The following is a 22,746-nucleotide window of genomic DNA, read 5'->3' on the forward strand; positions in this document are numbered from 1 at the left end:
GGTTTGGCAGCTCCCCCACCTGGCCGAGAAGCAGTCGGACAGGGCGGACTTGATTCGCCCTCCTGAGCCTCAGACAAAGGTCTGAGTATTTTTCCGGGAAGGGGAGAATCTCTTCAGAAATAGGTCTGCATTTGTCCTTAAAGAAAAATGCCCCGGATCAGAATGTTAATAAAATGAAAGGAAATCAGCTCGAACTCGGAGTTTGCGACAAGAATATGGTGTTAATGAGAAAGAAATAAGAGCTCCTACACATTTCTTTCCAGAGATTGAGACAGGCATACAAATTGTGCACAACATAATAATCATTTCTCATAAAGCATTTCTTTCGCTAAATTATTTTTTCCTCAAATTGTATCTTTTCTTTTGATTCAGCTTTATGAGCTGATGTTTTATCAGGATGACACATTGTAGGTTTGTAATAAGCTTTATAAACGTTAATTATAACAAACCCTTTTGATTTTATTTTCTAGGTAATACTTTCCAGCTGGGTATCTGAGTATTTTACCAGCAACAAGCAAACGACCAGCACAAAAATGATGGCTCAGAATTAATTCAATCATCTTGGTGTATGTATGTAAACACACACACACACACACACACACACACACACACACACACACAATTATTCTAAAAATACGAGTTCCAGGTGTTGTTATAAAAGGAAAAACCAATCATTGCTACCCCAGAACTTAAAATATATTGCCCACTTAGCTTTCGTTAGCCTCTGCTAACATCATCAGTGTAAAAACTACCATTAAAGAGATATCTGCTTTTATACATCATTAATCAATTTGGCCACTGCTCATGTGATAGGCTCACCACACATACATATATGTATGTATATATGTATATACCTACTGTATATAAATATATATGTATGAATATTATATATATGCACACACACATACATACACACAAACCAAGATAAATTTCCACATGTGTATTCTAATCTTTAATTTGCCACAAAATGCTGAGGCTGGTGTGTTCACCTCCAGTAAGCATTCTAAAATAGCAGCAATACAGCCCATGCTGTGTAGCTTGCTCATGGGTTAATGAGCGTAATATTGTAGCTTTAGACTTGCAGATGTCACTACTCTTTCTCCAGAGAGTTTTGGTTTGGAATTAAATCTCTTTGTGGAATAATACTTTTCCTGACACTTTCAAATATGCATTGCATAGGAAGCAGTGTGTCTGACAGCATCAAGATTTATGACCGAATCCAGCTATAAATAACTAAATGTGGTGAGGCTGGTGTTTCAGAAATTAGCTGCTGTTTCTTCCTCCTCCTCCTTTTTGTTTTTATTCTGTTAGAATAACAAATGATTTATATACTGAGTAGAATTAAAATAAGCAAGAGATGCTCGTTGGACATACTTCCGAACAAACAGGCAAAGGATTGGATTGTGCAGCTCTGGCAAATCTTTTCCAGTTGTTACTGACCTGAAAACTAAACATAAAGAAAGGGATGAAGCCAAGTTTTCTTTGTCAGACACGACTATCTTCCTTTCAGTTGTGTAATGCTACCTATGCAAAAGATGAAGGTGAGTGGGGGCAGTCTTCTTGCCTGCACTCTTATCCATGACTGATCAAAAACCAAGTTCTTTCATTCTGTGCAGGAATCCACAAATTCAAATTGGAATCTTCTTCCTTGGAATCCAGTTTTCTTGAAGCTCATGTTCATGTCTAAATTGTCCAAGAACAGAAAACTGATGGATTGTGTCCCCATCCTGGTTTCGGAGCTGTCCTCAGGGTACAGTTATCTTGGCTTGTTCATGTTCAGGCACAAGTCCAAGGCTCCGTAACCCGTTGGAAAGATTCTGGATTACGAGCATCTTTTTCTTTCCCACCCCACTTGCTGTGGGGCTGCACCTCTACTATTGCTCCCTCTATTGTATGTCTGGAGCTTCTGAAGGACATCTTGTTTAGCCACTCTGCCAATACTATACCTCAGCTAACCTTATGCCTAAGGCTTTGCTGGCTGAGCCTCCTGGGGTTTTGTGGTAGTAATTTTCCTACTTCCAGAGTTGTGATCTTCCTTTTCTGTCTTTTTCCACGTGGCAGCCCAAGCCTGTAGGTTTCTAAGTGCAAAACAGAAAGGGGGGGGGGGGGGAAGCCATTTTAGGACAGCTAAAAATGGTAATTCTGGAAATTAAGCTAGATACCCTCTCTCTAGCCCCACAAATAAGCCCTCATTTTGGCCAAGACCTTTAAACCCACCCACAGTGAAGCATGAATTATTTTATTGGTCCAGGTCAGGATTGAAACAAGGGTCCAAGTTTTATTGTAACCCGTCCAGAGCCGTTGAGATAATTTCTAAGAAAGAAAGAAAGAGAGAGAGAGGGGGGGGGGGACAGACAGACAGACAGACAGACATTTAAATTTCTGTAGGGGAGAAAATGACACCGTTTTGCCCCGAAGGTCCAGGAGATACCCTCCTATTCATCTGCATTCATCCGGCAGCCGACCATGACCACATTGGCTTTTCTGAAGAATAAAGATATTCGGGATTGTATTGCGTGGATGAACTCCTGGGATGAACAAAGTCGGCCGGATGTCAACTTCGTCCCCGACTGGCATTTTAGGAAAGTGACTTCTGATTACCGGACTACCCGTCCGCTCGTTCTATCGGCCCCCACTTCTCATCATTCCCGGGGTCGGTTGATTAAGAATGATTGAGAATCTCTGCAGACATTCTCTCATGGTTGGGGCCAATAGAAGTTGCTCCTTCAAGAAGCAGCTCCTGGGATAGACAAGTGTTGGAACTAGGTCCCTGAACCCCATCTCCCCTTAAAGATGTCTTAAAACCCTTGCTCGAACTGGGGCGAGTGGGAACCAGAACGAGGTTTCTGTGGGCAAACCGGCCTGGCTTCTTCGAATCTACAGGACCCACTTCTTTCGAGACATCTTGAAGAAAGAAGTAACCACACCGGAGATCTCGCTTTTCCATGCCCATTTGGGTTTGGCCAGCAGAGATTTAATTTGGCCGATTCTGGGAAGGCTGGACGTGGCCCTGCGTGGTGTTTTGGTGCCGGGAAGATTGGACCCTGCGGTTGTGACCAGCCTTGGTCTGAGCCCAAAAAGTGCGGGGGGGGGGGGTATGTCTTGAAAGAAAACCGAGACATTGGAGTGGATGTTGAGAGCTTTTCTGAAGGACTCGTATTCTTCGTGATTTTCTCTGAAAATTATGAGGAACAATAACAGAAGTCGAGATTGTAAGAACTTCTAGGGTGCCTCATGGGGACCAAAAGAAGAATCGCCTTCTCTCGTTTTTGTTTGGCTGGATCGACGAAGAGTTCCGTCCCAACCTGTGGACGAAGATTTCGTCGCTTTCCACGATGGGATTTTCTCCTTAGCTTCAGATTGAAAGACCAGCGTGGCTCGTTTAGCCTCTGCTGATCTCAGCACTTTGGATCGTTCTGATTTTGTTTCATTGGGATTCCTCATAGAGAAACCTAGATTGGTTCAAGGTTCCAATTGGTGTCATTCATGTTGCTATATGACGTTTTAACACACACACACACACACACACACACACACACACACACACACACACAGAGAGAGAGAGAGAGAGAGAGAGAGAGAGAGAGAGAGAGAGAGAGAGAGAATATAGTTTGTTTATATTCTATTTTTATTATTTTTACGAATAATTGGGCAAAACAAATCGACATACAATCCTCTTATTTTCCCCACAACAACCCTGTGAAGTGGGTTGGGCTGAGTAAAAAATGTTTGGCTCAAAGTAACCCAATTAGTAACCAAGAACAATTCCTCCCCTCCCCCCGTTTTTTGGGTTTCATTCACTTAATTCCTCTCCCCAGCCATATTGGTTTGCTCCTCTAGCAACTTAGATTAAAGTCCTATAGAATTGTCAAATCTTTTTCCATGGATGGGGCAGTTTTGGTTTGATAGGAAAGTTACACTCACAAACACAGAGTGAAAATAGAACTGCTGAGACTTTTTGGTTAACCAATCACCTTCCTTTTAACTTGCTTACATAAAGGCTTGTAGAAAATTGGCATAATATCAAAATCTTATGACTAAATGGTTTCTTTTCCTGGAGACTTTTTTCTTTCTTTCTCAGAGATATGAAGTGACACAGCTGAATTAGCCAGCTACTGCCTACTGTTCCTATTTAAAACCCAATTTTAATATTTGTTCTTTCATGCTCTCTTAGATAAGAATAAAAATCTCCTCCCGACATGAAGGGAAGTCTCTGAAATTCACTCTAACAAAATAAAATGTGTTCCAGTGGAATTAAATGGGCCTCCATACAACAATCAAAGAACACTCGCAATGCACTGATCAGACAGATTGCCTGCAGATTAGTGAGAAAGAAACTCTGCTTTGGCACATATGATCAAACCTACTTACAGTTTAGCTGCTTTTGAGTTTGAGTACCTAAATGTGATTTCTTTAGGAGCAGCTACTAGAGATACAAGAAACAATGTCCCTGGATTACCTAATTTTCATGGGGACCACGTGTGCAGACTTGGTGTCTGCAGAAGAAATGTGACGCCAGGCATTTCATGACATCATGGTGCAAATAATGCAGACCACATGATTCTTGACATTTGCCAGATGACAGCATGGCACATGTGACATCACCTTCACTTCTACTAAAGAGCTATGGCAGCTCACAGCTGGTGGAGAAAATGCGTTAGCTTTGCTGTTCCAGGGTTTGATTCAAGCCACCCAATTTGGACTTTCAACCTGAATTAAGCCAGATTCCCCCCAGGCTAAGAAACTAATAGGGGATATATTTAGAAAAGAATCTCCATTCTTTGCTTTAAACCAGCTTAGCATCCTGTTTTTGTTATTTCATTATAAATCACCAAGAAATCTAGATAATCCACGATATATGAAGTCTAATTCCTATCCAAAATAATAGAAAATACTGAAGAGTTCTAATCTGACAGGTACTTTGCAACAAATAGGATTCTTGTACTTCTATTGGCTAAAGATAAATCTGAAAGAATCACAGAGTTTTAGGAATCCCACATTCTGCAATGTGGGATATGAGGAAGGTACTTGAGACTATTTCTTCTTCTCTAGAAGTGCTAATATTTCATCAGTGATTTTCCTGTTAGTGACATAGAATCACCCAATAGTTGAACCCAGCTTTACATTGCATCTGTTATAACTGGGGGAAGCTAGAAGCTGGAGCGATTCAATAGGGGGGAAATACGTTAAGTTAATGTTACAGACTTGGGCTTGGTAGAATGTGAAAGAAAGTAAAAGGTCTTTAGGTCTGTTTTGGAGTGGAAGGATGGAAAAATAGTATTTCAGTGAGTTTGCAGGAGATGCTGACTTGTCCTGCAATAGGAACTTTTCCATTCCTCAGCAACTACTCCTGACTTCATTGAGATACAAATTTTGATGAAACTAATAGGAACTTCCTCTCATTAATACTAAAGTAGATATTTGACAATGTTTAGCCTTAATGCTCCAGCCCTTTTTAATAGTATACACATTGGGATATTTTTAAAACTCAAGCAGGTAGCTTGAGTTGTATGTAGCAAATCTGTAGCAAATCCTACTAATTTATTTGTGGATTTTATATTCTAAGAAATTAATTAAAAAAAGAGTGAAAAGAATAAAAAAAAATCTAGAAGAGTGAGAGTTGCCATGCCAGATATCTTTATGCTACAATAAAGGTTCAAAAAGATAAGAAAAAAATGCTATGACTGTACATGTAATTCTGTAGCTCAGCTGTCACTTTTAATTAACTGTGTTTTTTGGAGTTGCAGGGAAACTGGAATAATACCAGGCATACATACATGTTCATATTCACATTCCATAATTACTATAATTAAATTTCAAACAATTATATTCATAACTGTATTTTTGTTTCTTGAGTATACTTCATTTAATTTAAATTAATATCACAAAAAGCTGCATTAGTAAACAGTAGAAACAGGTGATCAAACAATGACAAAAAAATAGAGAAAGGGAAGATAACCAATTTTGTCTATTTCAAATATCATTGTGGCATTCAGTTTTCAAACTACAAATGAAACATAGATATGAATCATATTATCTGATCTTGTATGAGAGTTGACAGGCTTAATTGAATTATACTTAAAATCTGATATTTACAAATCTTTTAAAGAGTGATCTCAAATAATCTTTTGTACTACCATTGATGTATAATATATTCAGAGCCTTCATACAGGTTCTAAAGTGTACAAATATAATTTATGTTTAATTTGTATTAAAGCATTAATTTACTTGCAAGAAACTGTTCCACCATTAATATTTATTGTCTAGCCAAGAAGAAACTACCAGTGGATATATCCAAAACATACATACTAATGTTCCCTCAAAATTGTTCCATCTGTAATAAAAAGATAACAAACATTCTTTTTCAAACATCTATTATAATGTCAAAATATATCACCATCACATCATGTTTTTAAACAAGAAATATACTTATGTTGTTAAACCCTAAATTATAATTGCAATAACAGATACTATATAGTATAAATTTTAAATCCATCTTTATAGCATTTTGTAGTTTTTGTAATAATGAATTCTAGGTTTAGCTCCTATAAAAACTTTCACCAACAGAGGTAAGACATCTGGACTTTTAGAGGCTGGTAAGAAGGTCATAGCCAAACATAATAGGTATTTTAACTGAATACATTGCCATTTGGCTGTTTTTAAAAAGTGATATTCTTTTTGTAGCTTTCAAATGTTTTAAAAATACCTTTATGTATTAATTAATTTACAATAATTATATCATTTTAAATTGATTATTTCCAACCATTCTCCCTTGTCTTAACATTCTAAAAATAAAAATAATCCCAAAGCATCTGAAATTTCAATTTTTTTAGATCTAAAACCACTTTTAGTTTCCAACAAGACCCAGATATGTAAAACAATAATGTATTTGCAAGATACATTTATTGGTATCAATGATATTATAATTCTCAAATTAGATTGCAATTTTCAAGTTAGTGAGCTTAGGGTGACAACTTTGAGTTGAGACCACAACATGATAATCGTGTTCTCATTCCCATATTCACAGTATTCATTAAGTAAAATTGACTCATATTGATGACAAAAGACAATTGGTTCTTAACCCACCGTAATGCTTAGAAGCAGTACCTCCCTTTTTTATGATTTCATTCAGATTGTATTCTGGGACACAAGTACATATTTTTATTATAATGCACTACAAATGAAGCTGAAACTTCATAGTTAAACTTTAATACTATTACATTAAGTCAAACGTGAAAAATGAAAATTAATCTAGAATTGTATTCCATAAATCAAGAACAGGAAATATCTAAATTTGAACTTGAAACCAACCATTTTACACTCCACTTTTTGCACAACTAGCTTTCAATTGACTTGCATTCACAATTCTGAAATTGAAGAAGTTAAGAAGTAAATTGAGGAAGCTAAAATTATTTAGGCTGCAGTCCCATTAAAAAAATATACAGTGATATGATAAATTAAAATATAGAACTTAATTTTGTAAATGCTAAGTTATTGGGAAGTGATTGTGTATTTTTTAATAGCTTAGCCATAACATCTCTGATACCCTTTATTACCTCTATTGTTGTGGTTTTCTTCTAAAAATATATTCAATTCATATTAATTTGAAGATACTAATATAAACAGAAAATATGGGAGTTTTAGTATGTCAAGGAAGATACAATAGGTTTTACATACAGCCATACTATTGTGTATGGATATCATACTTATTTTATTGATTAGAATCTTTGTTCATCCTTATTTTTTCATTTTGATAGTAATTTTGAATGTGGAATGCAATTATATATAAGCAAATATAGATGATGATAATGATTCATTGTAATTACCCCACCTCAGTTTTTATCACTAATATCTGCTGCATTAACCAACATATTTAGTTAGAGTGATATCATTTCATGGAAATGGGAAAAGTTATTATGACATTGAAAAACAAGATTTTAACAATTACAAATAATCATTAAGGTAGACCAAAATAATTGTGTAGTTTTTGATAACAGTTTATTTCTGGAGAATAAAAAGACTGCCAGAACACCATAGAATGAACATAATTTAGCAATATGAAATAAAACTTAACATTGCTGAATTTAAATGGACTGTAAGTATGCACTTTTTCAATCTTATCTAGATATGTTATACTATGAATACTTTCTGAAAAGGTCTGTACACAAAATGTATTTATAGTATTCATATGTATGGAGAGATATGACACTTAATATTTTATTCTTTATAAATACATATTCCTAACAGTTATATATTCCAATTTACACATTAGCCAAGCAAAATATCTAGACTTGGGGACCATTTTTAACTATTTTTTAAATATATAATCTGAACAAATCTGTCTTAATACACATATTTTATGCAAGCCATTTCAACTGTACACTACAATAAAATCATATACCCATTATTGTATATTTTCTTCCAAATTTATTCTTCCATTTATGTATTACTTGTTTATAATTGCAGATGGTTTTGAAGTTTAAATTGCATTGCAAAAATAAATTTCAGTAACATTTATTTATTTATTTATTTAACATTTACAAAACTTCTTTGCCAAAAAATGAGAAGTTGGAAAATCATAGAGAGTAAAATTAAATACAGCACATACAATATTTAAGTTTTTTTGCATCTAGGACATTAAAACATGATGATAATTTGTATGCCAACTGAGAAGAAATTGCATTTAGATTTAAATGCTGTAGGTCAATTACTATTTCAATAATTTGCTTTTCTTTTTGCCACTTCCCCATCCAGTGCTGAGTTGAACTGGATGGTCTCGAAATGATATCCGTTCTTTTTGGGCAGGGCTCAGTTGTGATTTCTCAGGTGAAGGTGTATCCTTTTCTAAAGAAACAGAAAATGTTATTCAAATGATAAGGTAATATCCTTATAACCTTCTGGTAAGGTTGGCATATTCCAATTCTATGGCACACATTCAATATGATTTATTGATGATAGATTATGAACAGGAATTCAGCTTAAAAACCATGATCAATTAATATACATTAGACTTCAAGTAAAATACTGTATTTCCAGATGGTATTCCAAAGCTCCAGTTTAAAAGGTAAAGATCTTAATGTGCAAGCAACAATAACATTAGCAAAAAGTATTTCCCTTCTTATGATACTAAATAATTTCCTCTTAACAAACAATTGTTTATTGTAATTTCCCTTCCTCAGACCAACAAGCTAGCCAGGCAACCAGCCAGCCTACACTTACCCTTTCAGGCAGAATATCCATTAAATATGGGTAATTATAGAAAGCTGCAGCAGAGGACATTGGGAAAAATTGGAAAATAAACTAAGAAATCATCCTATGTAGTTTGATGAGTATTGTATTTTTTAGGCCATTCTAACTGAAGTATTCTACAGTCAGGTCTCCAAAACTGGCATAGACATCTGTTTGTCTGTCTTTCAGTATCTACTGATCTCCCCATAGTAATTACTGCTTCTTCTTCTCCATGCTTTTCAGTATGTCTGTTTGAGAAAACTGTTTGCTGGAAGAGAACAATTTGCAGAATAGAGAGACAACAGGCAGTGGTAGAATGGACAGACTTAGTGAATCATCCAGAAGCATTATTATAAACAAAGATAGAGTTAGAGATTGCAGCATGTCACCTTCTGATTCAATTTATTTTAATTGAAAAAACTACTATCAGATGGGAAATGAACTTGCCATGTGAAGAGGCAGCTTTCCAGAGATACCATGTGCTGTATTTGGTTTCTAAACTACATCCCTATGAATATCATCTTCCCATGTTGAATTTAAAAGAAACTTGATATGCAATAGCTGCAAGCAACAACACTCAATACCTGGTTTTCATCTCTATAAGTAGCTGAATTACATGTTTGTAAATGCCGTAAGTCTACTTATGGAATAAATTTTCCAAGCAACTAAGCCCCAAACAGATTCTATTTTCCAGAATTTTTAACATTGCTGCTATTTCTTGGTGGGTTTTAGCCATTGTCTGTTGGTCAATTACAGATCTACTAATACAAAGAAGCATTCATATTACTTCTAAAGCACTGAAAATGTTTATAATGCACTAGAATATCATTAGGAACAACTCTGGATATGCAGTGAACTCTTCACTGAAATTATAAGAACCACACAGGAAACTATATATAAAGAGCTGATCAGTAATGTAAAATGTTGATATTGAGTAATGTTTTTGATAAGGTTTCTAATTTTGCCAAGTGAGAAAATATAATTGAGTTAAATTCTATATCTTAAGGCATAATTTTAAATTTGGCAAAATTTCAAATATGTTGAAAAAAAGGGAGGAATTTCATTGGAGATTTTGAAAATGATATTTTCTTATGAAAGAGTTTATTCTTAAAACCCCTTCAAGGCTATTGTTTCTGCATAAGATGTGAATTCCGTATTTATCACTACATGTTGCTAACAAATATTATATAGTTATAAATTGTTTCTTTGTCCATCTCTTATGCTAATTACTTCCTATCCTCTGGATAAAGTTAGAACTGTTTTCATTCACAAAAGAAAAGAAAAAACAAACACTAACATCTGGTCTCAAGAGCTATAAGATAACCATGTAAATCTAAAACCACAAGATGTAACTCATGAAGACATCTTTAAAAAAGATACTGAAATGAAAGATAATTGTGGAAGAGCACAGCTATGTTCCCAACAGTTCCTATTTAGTCTAGTATTACATTGAAAGGAGAAAATCCTGTTGGATTTCATTCAAAAATTTATATATAAGTATGGGTATGGATTCTGATTAGACAACAAGATAAAAAATAGCTTTCTTTGGGTTGAAAGCATGAAATGTTTAGTTCTTCTATTCAATTCCATTATATCTATATATTTAAAGCACCCACTATCTACAATTTCAATTTTATATTATGCATTTACTCTATTTTCTCTACTTCCAAAATACAGTACCAGTTTAAATTACAACAGGGAAGTAAAAGAATTTACTCTTTACATAAGTTACTCAGGTATTGGAATTGCTTTTAATGCTTCATAAGAAAACAGAAGATATTGACAGGTGATTGTTTCTTCTGCAAATAAGCATACCTTTGATGATACTAGATTTATTTTTAAAAAAGAGAAGAATTTGAACACCCCAAACTTCAGTATGTCTCATTTAATATAATGCATATGATTTTCTATTGATCCAAGTAAAATGAATACTATCTGTATTGATAATAATTGTAATTATCTAACAGTGGCAGGAGCAAAGCAAAATACTATAGAGTTTTATATTATTATGAAAATATTATTATGAAAGTATTTTGGAAAGTACTATTCCATATAGTGTAATCCTTGCCATAATTTCTCAGAAGTAAATCCATTCTGGTTCTCAAGACTTACCAGCAATGTACCTAGGATGCAGTATTAAACATTTGAGATAGCTCCAAATAAAGGAGCTAAAATTGTATCCATTAGCAATTATCTTCACAAGATTTTTTTTAAAGTAACAGGCTAATTATTTATTGTGTGTGTATGCATGTATATGCATGTGTGCAAGCATACACACACGTATTAAATTTGAAACAAAATCACAAGGATTATGCATGCTCTCCAGTGCTCCTAATATAATTGTTTGGGCGGGCCCTTACTTGCAATTCAACATTATAAGAAGTTTAGAAAAAAGAATAGAATATAAATTTGTTTCAGCTGCCACTTCATTACATTCTGTAGAAATTAAAATTATAAAAAGTAGTCTTCTCATTTATTCATAAATAATGATTATTTAAATCATTGAAAGCAAAGCACATTAGCCATTTATTTAAGTGAAAGCTGCCAAAAAGCAAATGGTTTTAGGACTGTGGCTTAAAAATGAGATAAGTACCTGCCTTAGGAAATTAAATATTAAGGGTTTGGTAAGGCCTACAGGAATAAGTAATTAAATTACAGTTTTCAAGTTAAACAAAACCATTGACAACTCTAATTTTTCACATAATTGAATTTATAAGGCAATATATATGCACCTATAAACTTAAATATACAAAGATTTCCCCCTTTTTCTAGATACATTTAATTAGTTAACACACACAGAAATAAAACTTTTTCAAGTCCATACATTTTAAATGTGCCCATATATAGTTTTATATACCCTATATATACATAACAGAAACAGAATAACATTTCAAAGGACAGAATCCAAAGCAAAAACTTGACCACGCTACTAAAAACATTTGTAATGTGGAAACAAATCAGGTGATCTGAATTTTATCTACTATTATTAAAAAGAAAAAAAAACAGCTTACTTGAAGATTCTGCAGAGTGTCTGTGTGGCTGATTATTTTTTTCTCTGTTCTGAGTCAAAGTACTTCCACTGGTCAGGGAAACAAGCTCTAAATCCGTATCTTCTCTCCTTACAGGGCTTGTCTGGAATCAGTGAGAGAGAATGTACACAATCAAGAAACAAAATATGACATTTTCTGAATGCAGCTCACATTACTCTCAAATAAACAAGCCAGCTCTGTCAAACAATCTTCTTCAGAATGATCCCACAATCCTTTATTGCTGCCCATTCTGAACAAATGCACTATGTCAAAGCATTTTGGTAAATGGGAGGCGATCTTAAAATTGTGGTTTGTGATCAGAATCAGCGCAGCAACAAAAGACAACATTTTAGTACTGTAATTTTGAAGAAAATAAAACTTGCAGACAACTGATGAAACCTTAAACAGCTTAAGATCATTTACTGGGCAGTCTGTAATTTAAAGTTGGAACTGAATGCCAGAAATGTTATATCTGATTCTTGTTGTCATATGTCCACTTAATCCTATGCAAGTATCTGTTTTATCAATTCTACAGTGGTTTAAGTTATTTCACCTTCATTATATAACTAAATTATAAATGACTGATATAGATGTATGTAGATATAGATGATATATAGATATTTAGATCATAGAATTATTGGTATAAATATATAAACAAATTTCTAAGTAAAAGAAGAATTACTTTCACATAAGGATCATATTTTCTGAAGCTAAAATCTTTATTAATTTGGTTTCTACGAAGAGCCCTATATAACTTATAAATGTAATACAGGTAGTCCTCAATTTATGACCACAATTGAGCCCAATACTACTGTTGCTAAGTGAAACATTTGTTAAGTGAGTTTGCCCCATTTTATGATCTTTCTTGCCACAGTTGTTAAGTGAATCACTGTAGTTGTTAAATTAGCCAAACTGTTGTTAAGTGAATCTTGTTTCTCCATTGACTTTGCTTGGTGGAAGGTCCCAAAAGATGATGACATGACCCCGGGACACTGCAACTGTCATAAATATGAGTTAGTTGCTAAGCATCCTAATTATGACCATGTGACCACAGGGATGCTGCAATGGTCGTAGGTGTAAAAATTGATCATAAGTCACTTTTTTCAGTACCACTGCACTTTGAACAGTCACTAAATGAATTGTTGTAAATCGAGGACTATCTGTATTTATGAAATCTCTATGTGTGTATATACATATATAAATATCAGTTTGTGTATAGATTAATATTTATGGCAAAATCAGTGCTACCATAAAATGTACATGTGGGTGGTATTAATATATTCCTAAAATGAGCTCAGGCTATCAATATGTTTGCAGACAACATTTCTGATGGCCACCAACTTTCCTACCTAATTTGATATGTATATTTTTTTTAGAAATATAAAGTAAAAGAAGTGGGAAGCTGACATACTTTAAAACAAAGACCCACCTTACCTTGACTCCAGGATCAAAGTGAGCAAGTAAATAAAATATTTCTGCACTTTTCCCTTCAAATAAAAACAAAAAACAAAAACCCCCCAACCTTTCATCTACAATTTCTGTAACAAAATGGAGAATGTTGTGTCTTTGCACACTTTACCTATCCTTCTGACTCCCTGTAGAACCTAGTAAGGACTTAAAGGCAGACAGCTAAAGCTTGCAAAGACCCAGAGTCTTCCGTTTTGTTGCACAACTTTTAAGAGATGATTTTTTTTCTTTAGGGGAAAAAACTGCAGAAAGATTTTATTTCCTTCCTTGCTTTGTTCCTCTACTCTTCAGCCTGGAGTCAAGGTAAGGTTTTAAAAAGGGATACATATCAGAGACCAAAGAGAGAGTTTAGTTTTAGTACCTAATTTTGGGCGGCAAGAGGAGGGGACATGGGGGGGAAAGAAAGATTGTTTTTGTTTTTTCATTGAAGAAATCTAGCTGAAGGAAGGAGCAGGGTGGGATGGGGGAATTAAGGAAGGGGAAGGTTTTGGAAAGGTTTTCCTGAAGCTGCATTTTATGCAAGGGCTGGCTTCTCAAAGCCAGAGAAGGGACAGGAGAATTTTGCAGCCTCCCACTGCCTAGCCGAAACTCTGAAAGCGATAGCCATTTCTGCAAGGGATGGGCCCCTGAAAATGGAGGCATGGGGAACCAGCCCGAGCATTGCAGGTGGGATGGGGGGAGAGAGAGGCAGGGGTTGGCATCACAGCTGTCGTAACTTTGAAATAAGGTTGCATATAGTTTTGAGGTGTTGGTCATAAATTTGACTCATCATTAAGTGGCCTATTGTTTCTGGAGAACTACCTGTATAGCATTAACACAACAAAAAAGTATTATGTTGCCATGAAAAAGATACAAGTGCCCAGGAAGTCAAGAAGTCAAGACTCCCTCTTTGAATCTAAAGCAGGGCTATCAAACTCCCAGCCTGTGGATCGGAAGTGTCACCCACTGGCCAAGCCCAGTTTAGCAAAGGGGGAAAAAAAATCCCAATATGTCACGTGATGCTGCCGTGATGATGAAAGTTTGACAGATCTGATCTAAAGTGTTTGTGCAAACATGAATATGAATATACACACATATACAAATTTCCAATTCAGTGTAGGTACTTAGACTAATTTTATTGTCACTTTAAATGTACACTAATTGGCATACATTAAAATGAAATTTGGTTGCATACAGCTCAAAGGGTCACTACCTCCAATATGCACTACATAAACAATAAACAAACAAATAAATATGCATATATCCATATACCCACATATATTATATGAGACAGAGAAACAACATAGTCTAGTTTGGATACATGCATGTACATGGCAAGAAAAACAAATCTTGCGAGTTTACCAGACAGATGGCATAGGGAACAAAATTCTTCCTTAATGACCAGTTGCTTAAAGACCATTCAACATGATGATGAACCCCATCTAAAGATACTTATGATCTGGTTTCTAAGTTCTAATAGCTGCACCCCCCTTGCAATGACATGAATGAATTTTGCATACCTGGCAACTGGCTTACATTTACACCATTTGCAGCATCCTACACTCACTTTATCACAATTTTTGACATTTTTTGCTGGTTTTCAGTGTTTACTTACAATTTCCAGCAAAAAATCTTTCCTTTCCCCTGCTCATTTTCATGTTCTTATTTTGTACTTCTTGAGGATTGTTACAATGTTCTATCCTAGGACTCCATAGATAATAAATAAAACATGAAACTCAAATTATGCAAATAGCTCCCAAATGTATGTATTTTTTTATTAAGTGTCTCCTTTCAGAAGCCAGTAAATTGCATTTTTTTTGAAAGAGCTTTAAAGAGTATAAGCATAAATGGATAAACAAACTGAAAAAAAAATACTAGGTTACTGCTTATCCATTTCTGACAGCTATGATAGGAATGTTAATGCATGTCTCCCTGAAATAAGAAACTAAACTTTATATAAATTTAAAATTTAACAAATGGTGACAAAGTGGTTAGAGCCTTAAACATTGTAAAGAGTTATAAAATTACAGAAATTAGAACCTAAGCATTTAATACATATTTCGGAACTATTACAATATACATCTTTATTTAGAAGTAATTATTGTTACTAGTGCTGATAAGCATGCACAGGATTACAGCCTTCATCATTTATTGCAAACTTTTATCATGGAAAAAGTATCTTACCACAAGCTGAACTCTTCCTCCCTTGAGAACTTCTGGATCTATCTCAGGTAAGAAATGCTTACTATAATAGTGATTAGAAAATATGTACAAAATCAGTGACAGTCCAACATGCATCCAAGTTAATTAAAGTGGGATATACTTTTCTCCCTAGTAAAACAACTTCAGAGACTTAGGAATGTGTGCCTATGATTTTTAGCGACCACCTATAACTTATTCTACATTATATTTATATTTCAAAAGTAGGTAGCTTTATATAAAGACTGTATGATAAATCTAAATTCTACTTGATCACACACAAAAATAATTGTACAAGTGTTGGTTCCTGACTTAAGAGTGCATTTGTTTACTTATTAGTAAGTTTAACAATAATCAGTAGAATTTACATCGAGGGAAAGACATTTAGAAGTAGACTGTAAAACTCCTTATATTGGTTGTTAAAATGTTATCATTTTAATCTGCTATCATTAACATATTTGGCTCCTGTTTTAAACATATATTTTTAACAATTTTTAATATATATTTTTAACAATTTAACAATTTAACCAGAATAAGTACAGGTAGTTCATTTAGTGACCATTCAAAGTTACAACAGCACAGAAAAAAGTGACTTATGACCATTTTTCACACTTACAACCATTGCAGCATTCCCATGGTCACATGATTAAAATCCAGATGTTTGGCAAGTGGTTCATATTTATGACAGTTGCAGTATCCTGGGGTCAAGTGAGTTACTTTTGCAACCTTATGTTAAGCAAAGTCACCTAACAACCAGGTTACTAGCTTAACAATTGTGGCAGGAAAAGTTGTAAAATGAGACCAACTCACTTAACAAATGTTTCACTTAGCAACATAAATTTTATTAATTTGCTAATTTGGTACTTCTAGTAAGCAGTAAGAAAAATCTTAAAACGTAAGTTATTGAGTAAATACAAATTTATCAAATTTACTAGTGAATTGAAAGTGTACCTCTGGTGCAATAATCTTGGATTTTGTCAGATGTTTAACAGCTGTTGAACACGTTTTTCTATAAAGTGCTTTACCATAATATTCAAAGTAATAGAATCCATTATAACATTTATATTATCTTAATACATATCCTATAGTTATTTCTGTGCCATATAGGTGTACAGAAATAACTCATTACAATTTAGAAACCATTCAAATTGCATAAGGGAATAACATTTTTTAAAATAATATTTTTCTAGATTTTTAAAAAAAAGATTAACAAGTATTAAAATGCAATTATATGCAAAGATAATTTTATTTAAATTTAATTATTGGAAAATTAATTCTCTTTCAATAATTAAATGCTAAGATGAAAAAAGTATGAAGTTTTAATTTAGTATTTTTTTCATCTAAAATATACATTCAGGCAAGAAAACACAAGAAATCAGAATATTTGATTTAAAAAATAGTATATAACCATAACAATCATTTTTCAAAGTTAATGCTTCATTAATTGATGTTTTTAATTGTAATTATTTAAAATACAGTTGAAAAGATTATAAATTGATTTTCTATATTTTTATGGAACACAGCAGAAATATCTATATCTCATTTTAAGACATACATACCATACAAGATATGATACTTGAAGCCAAGAAGCCATATTTTGCTTCAAGTATTTTTTTTTCCAATTTAAAACAAGAGTTAAAAAAGAGCAATGGAAATCAAAAGAAAAAAAATGTTTTCTCAGCTATAGAATATATATGTGATTTTTAAAGAATAAAAATATTTCTATTTTTGACCTAATTACATTTCTTCATATTTCACTCAAATTTAGTCCTTCACTTTGCTGCTGACTCTCCTGCTTAGTCCATGTTTAGTTCAAAAATTTCACCTGCCACATTTTAGCATATTACAGCATCCTTTATTGTAGCTGGTTGGCTGTTAAGTTATATTATTTAAATTCATTCCACAATTTAAAAACTATCCAAAAATATTTTTATTCTGTTCATAAAAAATATTCTACTTTCTAACAAAAAATATGTTCATGGTTATATTAAAGAGATACTCCATGCTGGTGTGTCATAACAATAGCTTAAAAACTGGCAGAATGAAATGAAATTGTTATTAAATTAATTCTTAACAGGAGCACATTTCAAACTTAGTAATAGCACCCTTGTGGAGGTGGGGGGGAGAACTGTATTTCCTTTAGAATAATTAAGATGGGTTTTGTATTACATGCAATATTAGAAAAATCCAAACATTTAACTTAAAAGCAATGATCTCACCATTTTTCAGTTATAGTTATGGGACTAGCTTCTTCATAATCCCAAACTTGTGTATAAAGCCATTGGCATGTACGTTCTTTACTTCTTTGTATCCTCTCTGTTGCAAAATCTAAGTTAGAAAATTCTTCTCCTTTACCTGCGGAGGGGAGATATATTGAGTACTGATCTTCTGTATAAACTATTTGTGGAAGACACCAAATAAGGTGGGCATTCTGGATAATAGTTATGGTATAGTAAGCCATCTTGAATTAATGCATAATTAATATTACATTTAAAAATATTAAATCAATGGACAACCCAGACTAAAATGTTCAAATAACAAAATCCACAAAATAAAACAGGGTCCATTAAATAAATAATAAATATTAATCCCAGGCCTCAGACCAATAGCAATAGCTTTTAGCCTTATATACCGCTACACAGTGCTTTACAGCTCTCTCTAAGCAGTTTACAGGGTCAGCATATTACCCCCAACAATTTGGATCCTTGTTTTACCAACCTTGGAAGGATGGGAGGTTGAGTCAACCTTGAGCCTGATGAGATTTGAACTGCTAAATTGCAGGCAACCAGCAGTCAGCAGAAGTAGCCTGCAGTACTACACTCTAACCACTGTACCACCAAAACCAGATTTTCAAAGCTTTTGAGAACCCTAGAAAAGAGGGCACTGTCCTTATCTCTGGTGAACAGGGTTACTATTCCAGAGCATGAGGGCCATAACCGAGAAAGTATAGTTTCTCAGTCCCACAAGATGGCAACTTTTAATGGAGGGAACCAGGAGCACACCCATCCTGCTGGAATGACTGATTAAGTAGAAACAATTGGAGACAAGTGGTCTCTCATGTATACAGGCCCTATGCCATACAAAGCTTGATACGTAAGAACCAACACCTTGAATTGCATTGGAAAGCCAAGTAGCATCCAATGCAGCATAGCATACTGAGTGGCATTCATTACTAGTTGTGCCACTACATTTCAAACAAGCTGTAGCTTCATGAACAACCTCAAGTAAAGCGCATTGCAATGGCTCATGTAAATTCTTTGTTATCTGCAATGTCCATTTACAGAATGATCCTCCATACAGAAACATCTATATCTGTATCTGTGCATGTATTAAGTTATATAAGAACTCTTATTATTTCTTATTATTTCATTTAAGAAATAATAAAAGACAAAAATAATAGAAAACCTAAAAGAAATCCATAAGTAAGTCAGCTTCCATACATTACTTCTATAATTCCATTTATATTACAGATGCACAGAGATTTTTCCTCAGATCATAAAAGAATGCAGCTCCCCCCTAATAGTTGTATTAACCAGCTGAGATTTAACTTCTGCTCCAAGGCGAAAGACCTATGAAAATATTAATGGTGCCATTTATTCTTCTTCTACACTCTCTTCTATTCTCACTGAGCCCCAAAATATTCCTCTATCTTCCTGTTTTCTCCTCAATTTGCCTAGAATCATATCACTTCTACCTTATTCATAGCCAAATCAAAATAAAGAAAGAATATGTGGTGGGCAAGAATGTAGGAGATAAGCAATGGGCTGCAGTAACAGTACAACTTTAAAAGCTATACTTTTCTTTACAGACATACAAAATAAGGAGGGAGAAAACTAGGTATAACACATATCAGAACCTAGCCAAATTTGATACTTCTATCCAACAGATGAATCTGTAAAACAGAAGGATGGGAGGAAAGAAACCATCATACCTAAACATGTGTGAACCAAATACAGTACCAGACAGAAGTGAGGTAATCTCCTGTGCAGCCTTTGCTTCACAAATGTAGGAGATATTGAAAAGTTACTTACCACCAGCTGGTAAAATTCCATTTATGAATGAAGATATTCACATCAGAATATGTGGTATTATATCCTACATATGTATATATGGAGCTGTCTTTTATTTCTTGTTTTGTCAGTACAGGAAGCTTGAATCCTCTGGCTAATTGTATAATGTGTAAAAGCACGTAGTGAAAGGTGTTGGAATGAACATCCTAATTAATTCCTGATTTTTTTATAGTGTGAACTTGGATCACTGATCAAAATCAAGTGACATGCCTAGCACTTGTTTCCTGAAACCGATTCAGGGCAGTCTGTGGAATATTTAATCTCGTCACATGATTATACGCTAGTTTAGCATCCTTTATTAAAAGTTGAAGTATCAAGAGAAATAAAGACATTTTATATTTTAGCTATTTTTAATTGCTTTTTTCCTTGTCATCAACAACAGTTATTTTATGCAAAGTTTATATGTGAAGTTGTTGGGTTTCTTTTTTTTTACAATTAAGGAAACATAGTATTATTTTTGAGAAAGTCTGGAAAATTGATAAAGACACAAATAATTGGAGGGGAATAAATCCTATCTATTTTGTCACCTTGAAAAAGGGGACAAAAGAAGACCCAGTGAATTGTAAATCACCCCCCCCCCAACAACAATTCTGGAAAGATCTAGACCAGGGGTGTCAAACTTGATTTCATGTAGGGTTGCATTAGGGTTGTATTTGACGTTGGGGAGGGAGAGATGGAAGTGGGTGGGGTGGCCAACTTGATGCCACCTGTGTTGGAGGCACCTCTGGTGGTTTCTCTACCAGAGAAAATGGGCACCTGAGCTCCATTTTCGACTGTGACGGCTTCCTGCAACCCACTGCCAATGAAAAGTTCGGGAGGGCCATATGCTGCTCTCCTGAGCTTTGTTTTCACTGGCAAATGCACCATGGGCCAGTCCTTTGCTGTTTCCAGAGCAACCCTGCGGGCCAAATCTAAGCACCCCACAGACCGGATCTGGCCCCTGGGCCTTGAGTTTCACACCCCTGATCTAGACAAATAATGAAGAAACATTATGAAAGTACACTTAGCATATAATTACCATGGGTATGCAAAGCATTCTGAAATAATTATTTACAGTTTGAAACTGGCTGTACTGATTTGACAATTTCACAATGTTATGAATTTGAAATGAGGCCATATTGAATTTGGAAGATTATTAAGAGCAGCCCATTTCAAACTTAGCGGGGGGGGGGAGTTGCTCTTTTAAACAGGTATTTTGAACTCAAATTATTTCAAATTCAGGAATTCAGCTTATTCCTAGTGATAGTTTGCCAAAAGCAAGTTTTATTGGAATATCGTATTTTTCGGAGTATAAGATGCACCTTTTTCCCTCAAAAAAGAAGGTGAAAATCTGGGTGTGTCTTATACACTGAATACAGCATATTTTTGCCTCCCTAAACCGCCCCCTTCACCAAAATGGCCATGCATAGCCTTTAGGAGGCTTTCAGAGTGTTCCTTGGGCTGGGGAGGGCAGAAATTAGTGAAAAATGGGCCGCTTTTTGATCATTTTTGCCCTCCCAGCTCCCAGGAGCACTCTACAAGCCTCCTAATTCATGCCCTTTTTTGACAAAAAATGGGCCCTTTTTCTCAAAAAAACAGGCCATTTTTAGGAGGCCTGCAGAGTGCAAAACCTTTTTTTTTGCCTCTTCAAAATCTTGGTGCATGTTATCCTCCGGTGCGTCTCATACTCTGAAAAATACAGTACTCTTATTTCATTCTTAATGTGTTACTCGCTTTAGTTGACTATGGAGTAGCAATAAGGGTTGTATATCTTTATTTAAAAAGAAGATTTGACTAAATACTCTATAGCAAATTTTTATTGTGACTATGGCGCATTAACCAAAATATACCGAAACTGATTACAGGGAATCCAGTATATGGCATGGGTATAGCTGAGGCTGGAGTGTAATTTTTGTGAATTAAAAAAGAACCTTCTGTGAAAGCTTCAATAGACCAAAGCCATGATGTGTCTTAGGGATCAATATCTATGGTACCCATCTGGAAGAACCAGAGGAGAATTAGGGGAAACTGTGACAGTCTGAATTAATGCAATTCAGAGAGGATTGGAAATGTTTTGATAGGTGACATGATGCATGATAATGGGATTGAATGAGTAGAATAAAAGTGATGGGCTTTATGGAAATTCAAGAATGAATGAGAATGGTGACTAATGAGTTTCTTCTGACTTTTTGAAGTCAATAGATACTGGTACTTTAACAGGTCTTTTCATGCTTTGGAAGGCAAGTGAGAAGCAGATAACTCCCCTGTTTCCCCCAAAATAAGATCTCCCCAGATAATAAGCCCAATTGGGCTTTTGAGCGCATGCGCTAAAATAAGCCTTCCCCTGAAAATATTGTAACACAGCAGCAGCCATGAGGTGACCATGCTCGCTGCCTTCTGCACCTCAAAAATAATAAGACCTCCCTGAAAATAAAGCCAAGTGCTTATTTCAGGGGTCAAAAGAAAATAAGACCCTGTCTTATTTTTCGGGAAACATGGTAGGAACTGCCACTGAATTCAGGCAAGAAACCACCACACTGTGGGTTCTGATCAATAATCAAAATCTCAGGGAGTGGTAGATGCATACTGCAAGCTACCTACCTCTGACTTAGATAAATTTTAAAAAAAGTTTTCTAGATACTTACATTTTCAGTTGTAATAAGATCCCACATAAGATCTCACATATTGGAAATTTCAAAAGAAATAACCAAAATTAGGATCCAACAATAGATTAAAGCTATGAGTCCTTCTACTATAATACTTTTTTTGTTCTTTCAGGCATAGCAATTATTTCT

At 34.6% G+C, this 22,746-nt stretch overlaps 1 protein-coding gene across 1 annotated transcript in view; it reads right to left on the reverse strand.

Annotated features, from left to right (window-relative positions):
• Window positions 1-8,527: 8,527 nt before the first annotated feature.
• LRRIQ1 (leucine rich repeats and IQ motif containing 1) overlaps window positions 8,528-22,746 on the reverse strand; it is a 99,605-nt gene continuing 85,386 nt past the window's right edge. Inside the window, 4 exon segments of the mRNA XM_032221680.1 lie at window positions 8,528-8,844; window positions 12,240-12,360; window positions 15,888-15,948; window positions 18,122-18,257. Coding sequence (XP_032077571.1) covers window positions 8,711-8,844; window positions 12,240-12,360; window positions 15,888-15,948; window positions 18,122-18,257 — 452 coding nt within the window. The 3' untranslated portion in view covers window positions 8,528-8,710.

Source organism: Thamnophis elegans, chromosome 7 (assembly GCF_009769535.1).
Source record: "Thamnophis elegans isolate rThaEle1 chromosome 7, rThaEle1.pri, whole genome shotgun sequence".
NCBI lineage: Eukaryota > Metazoa > Chordata > Lepidosauria > Squamata > Colubridae > Thamnophis > Thamnophis elegans.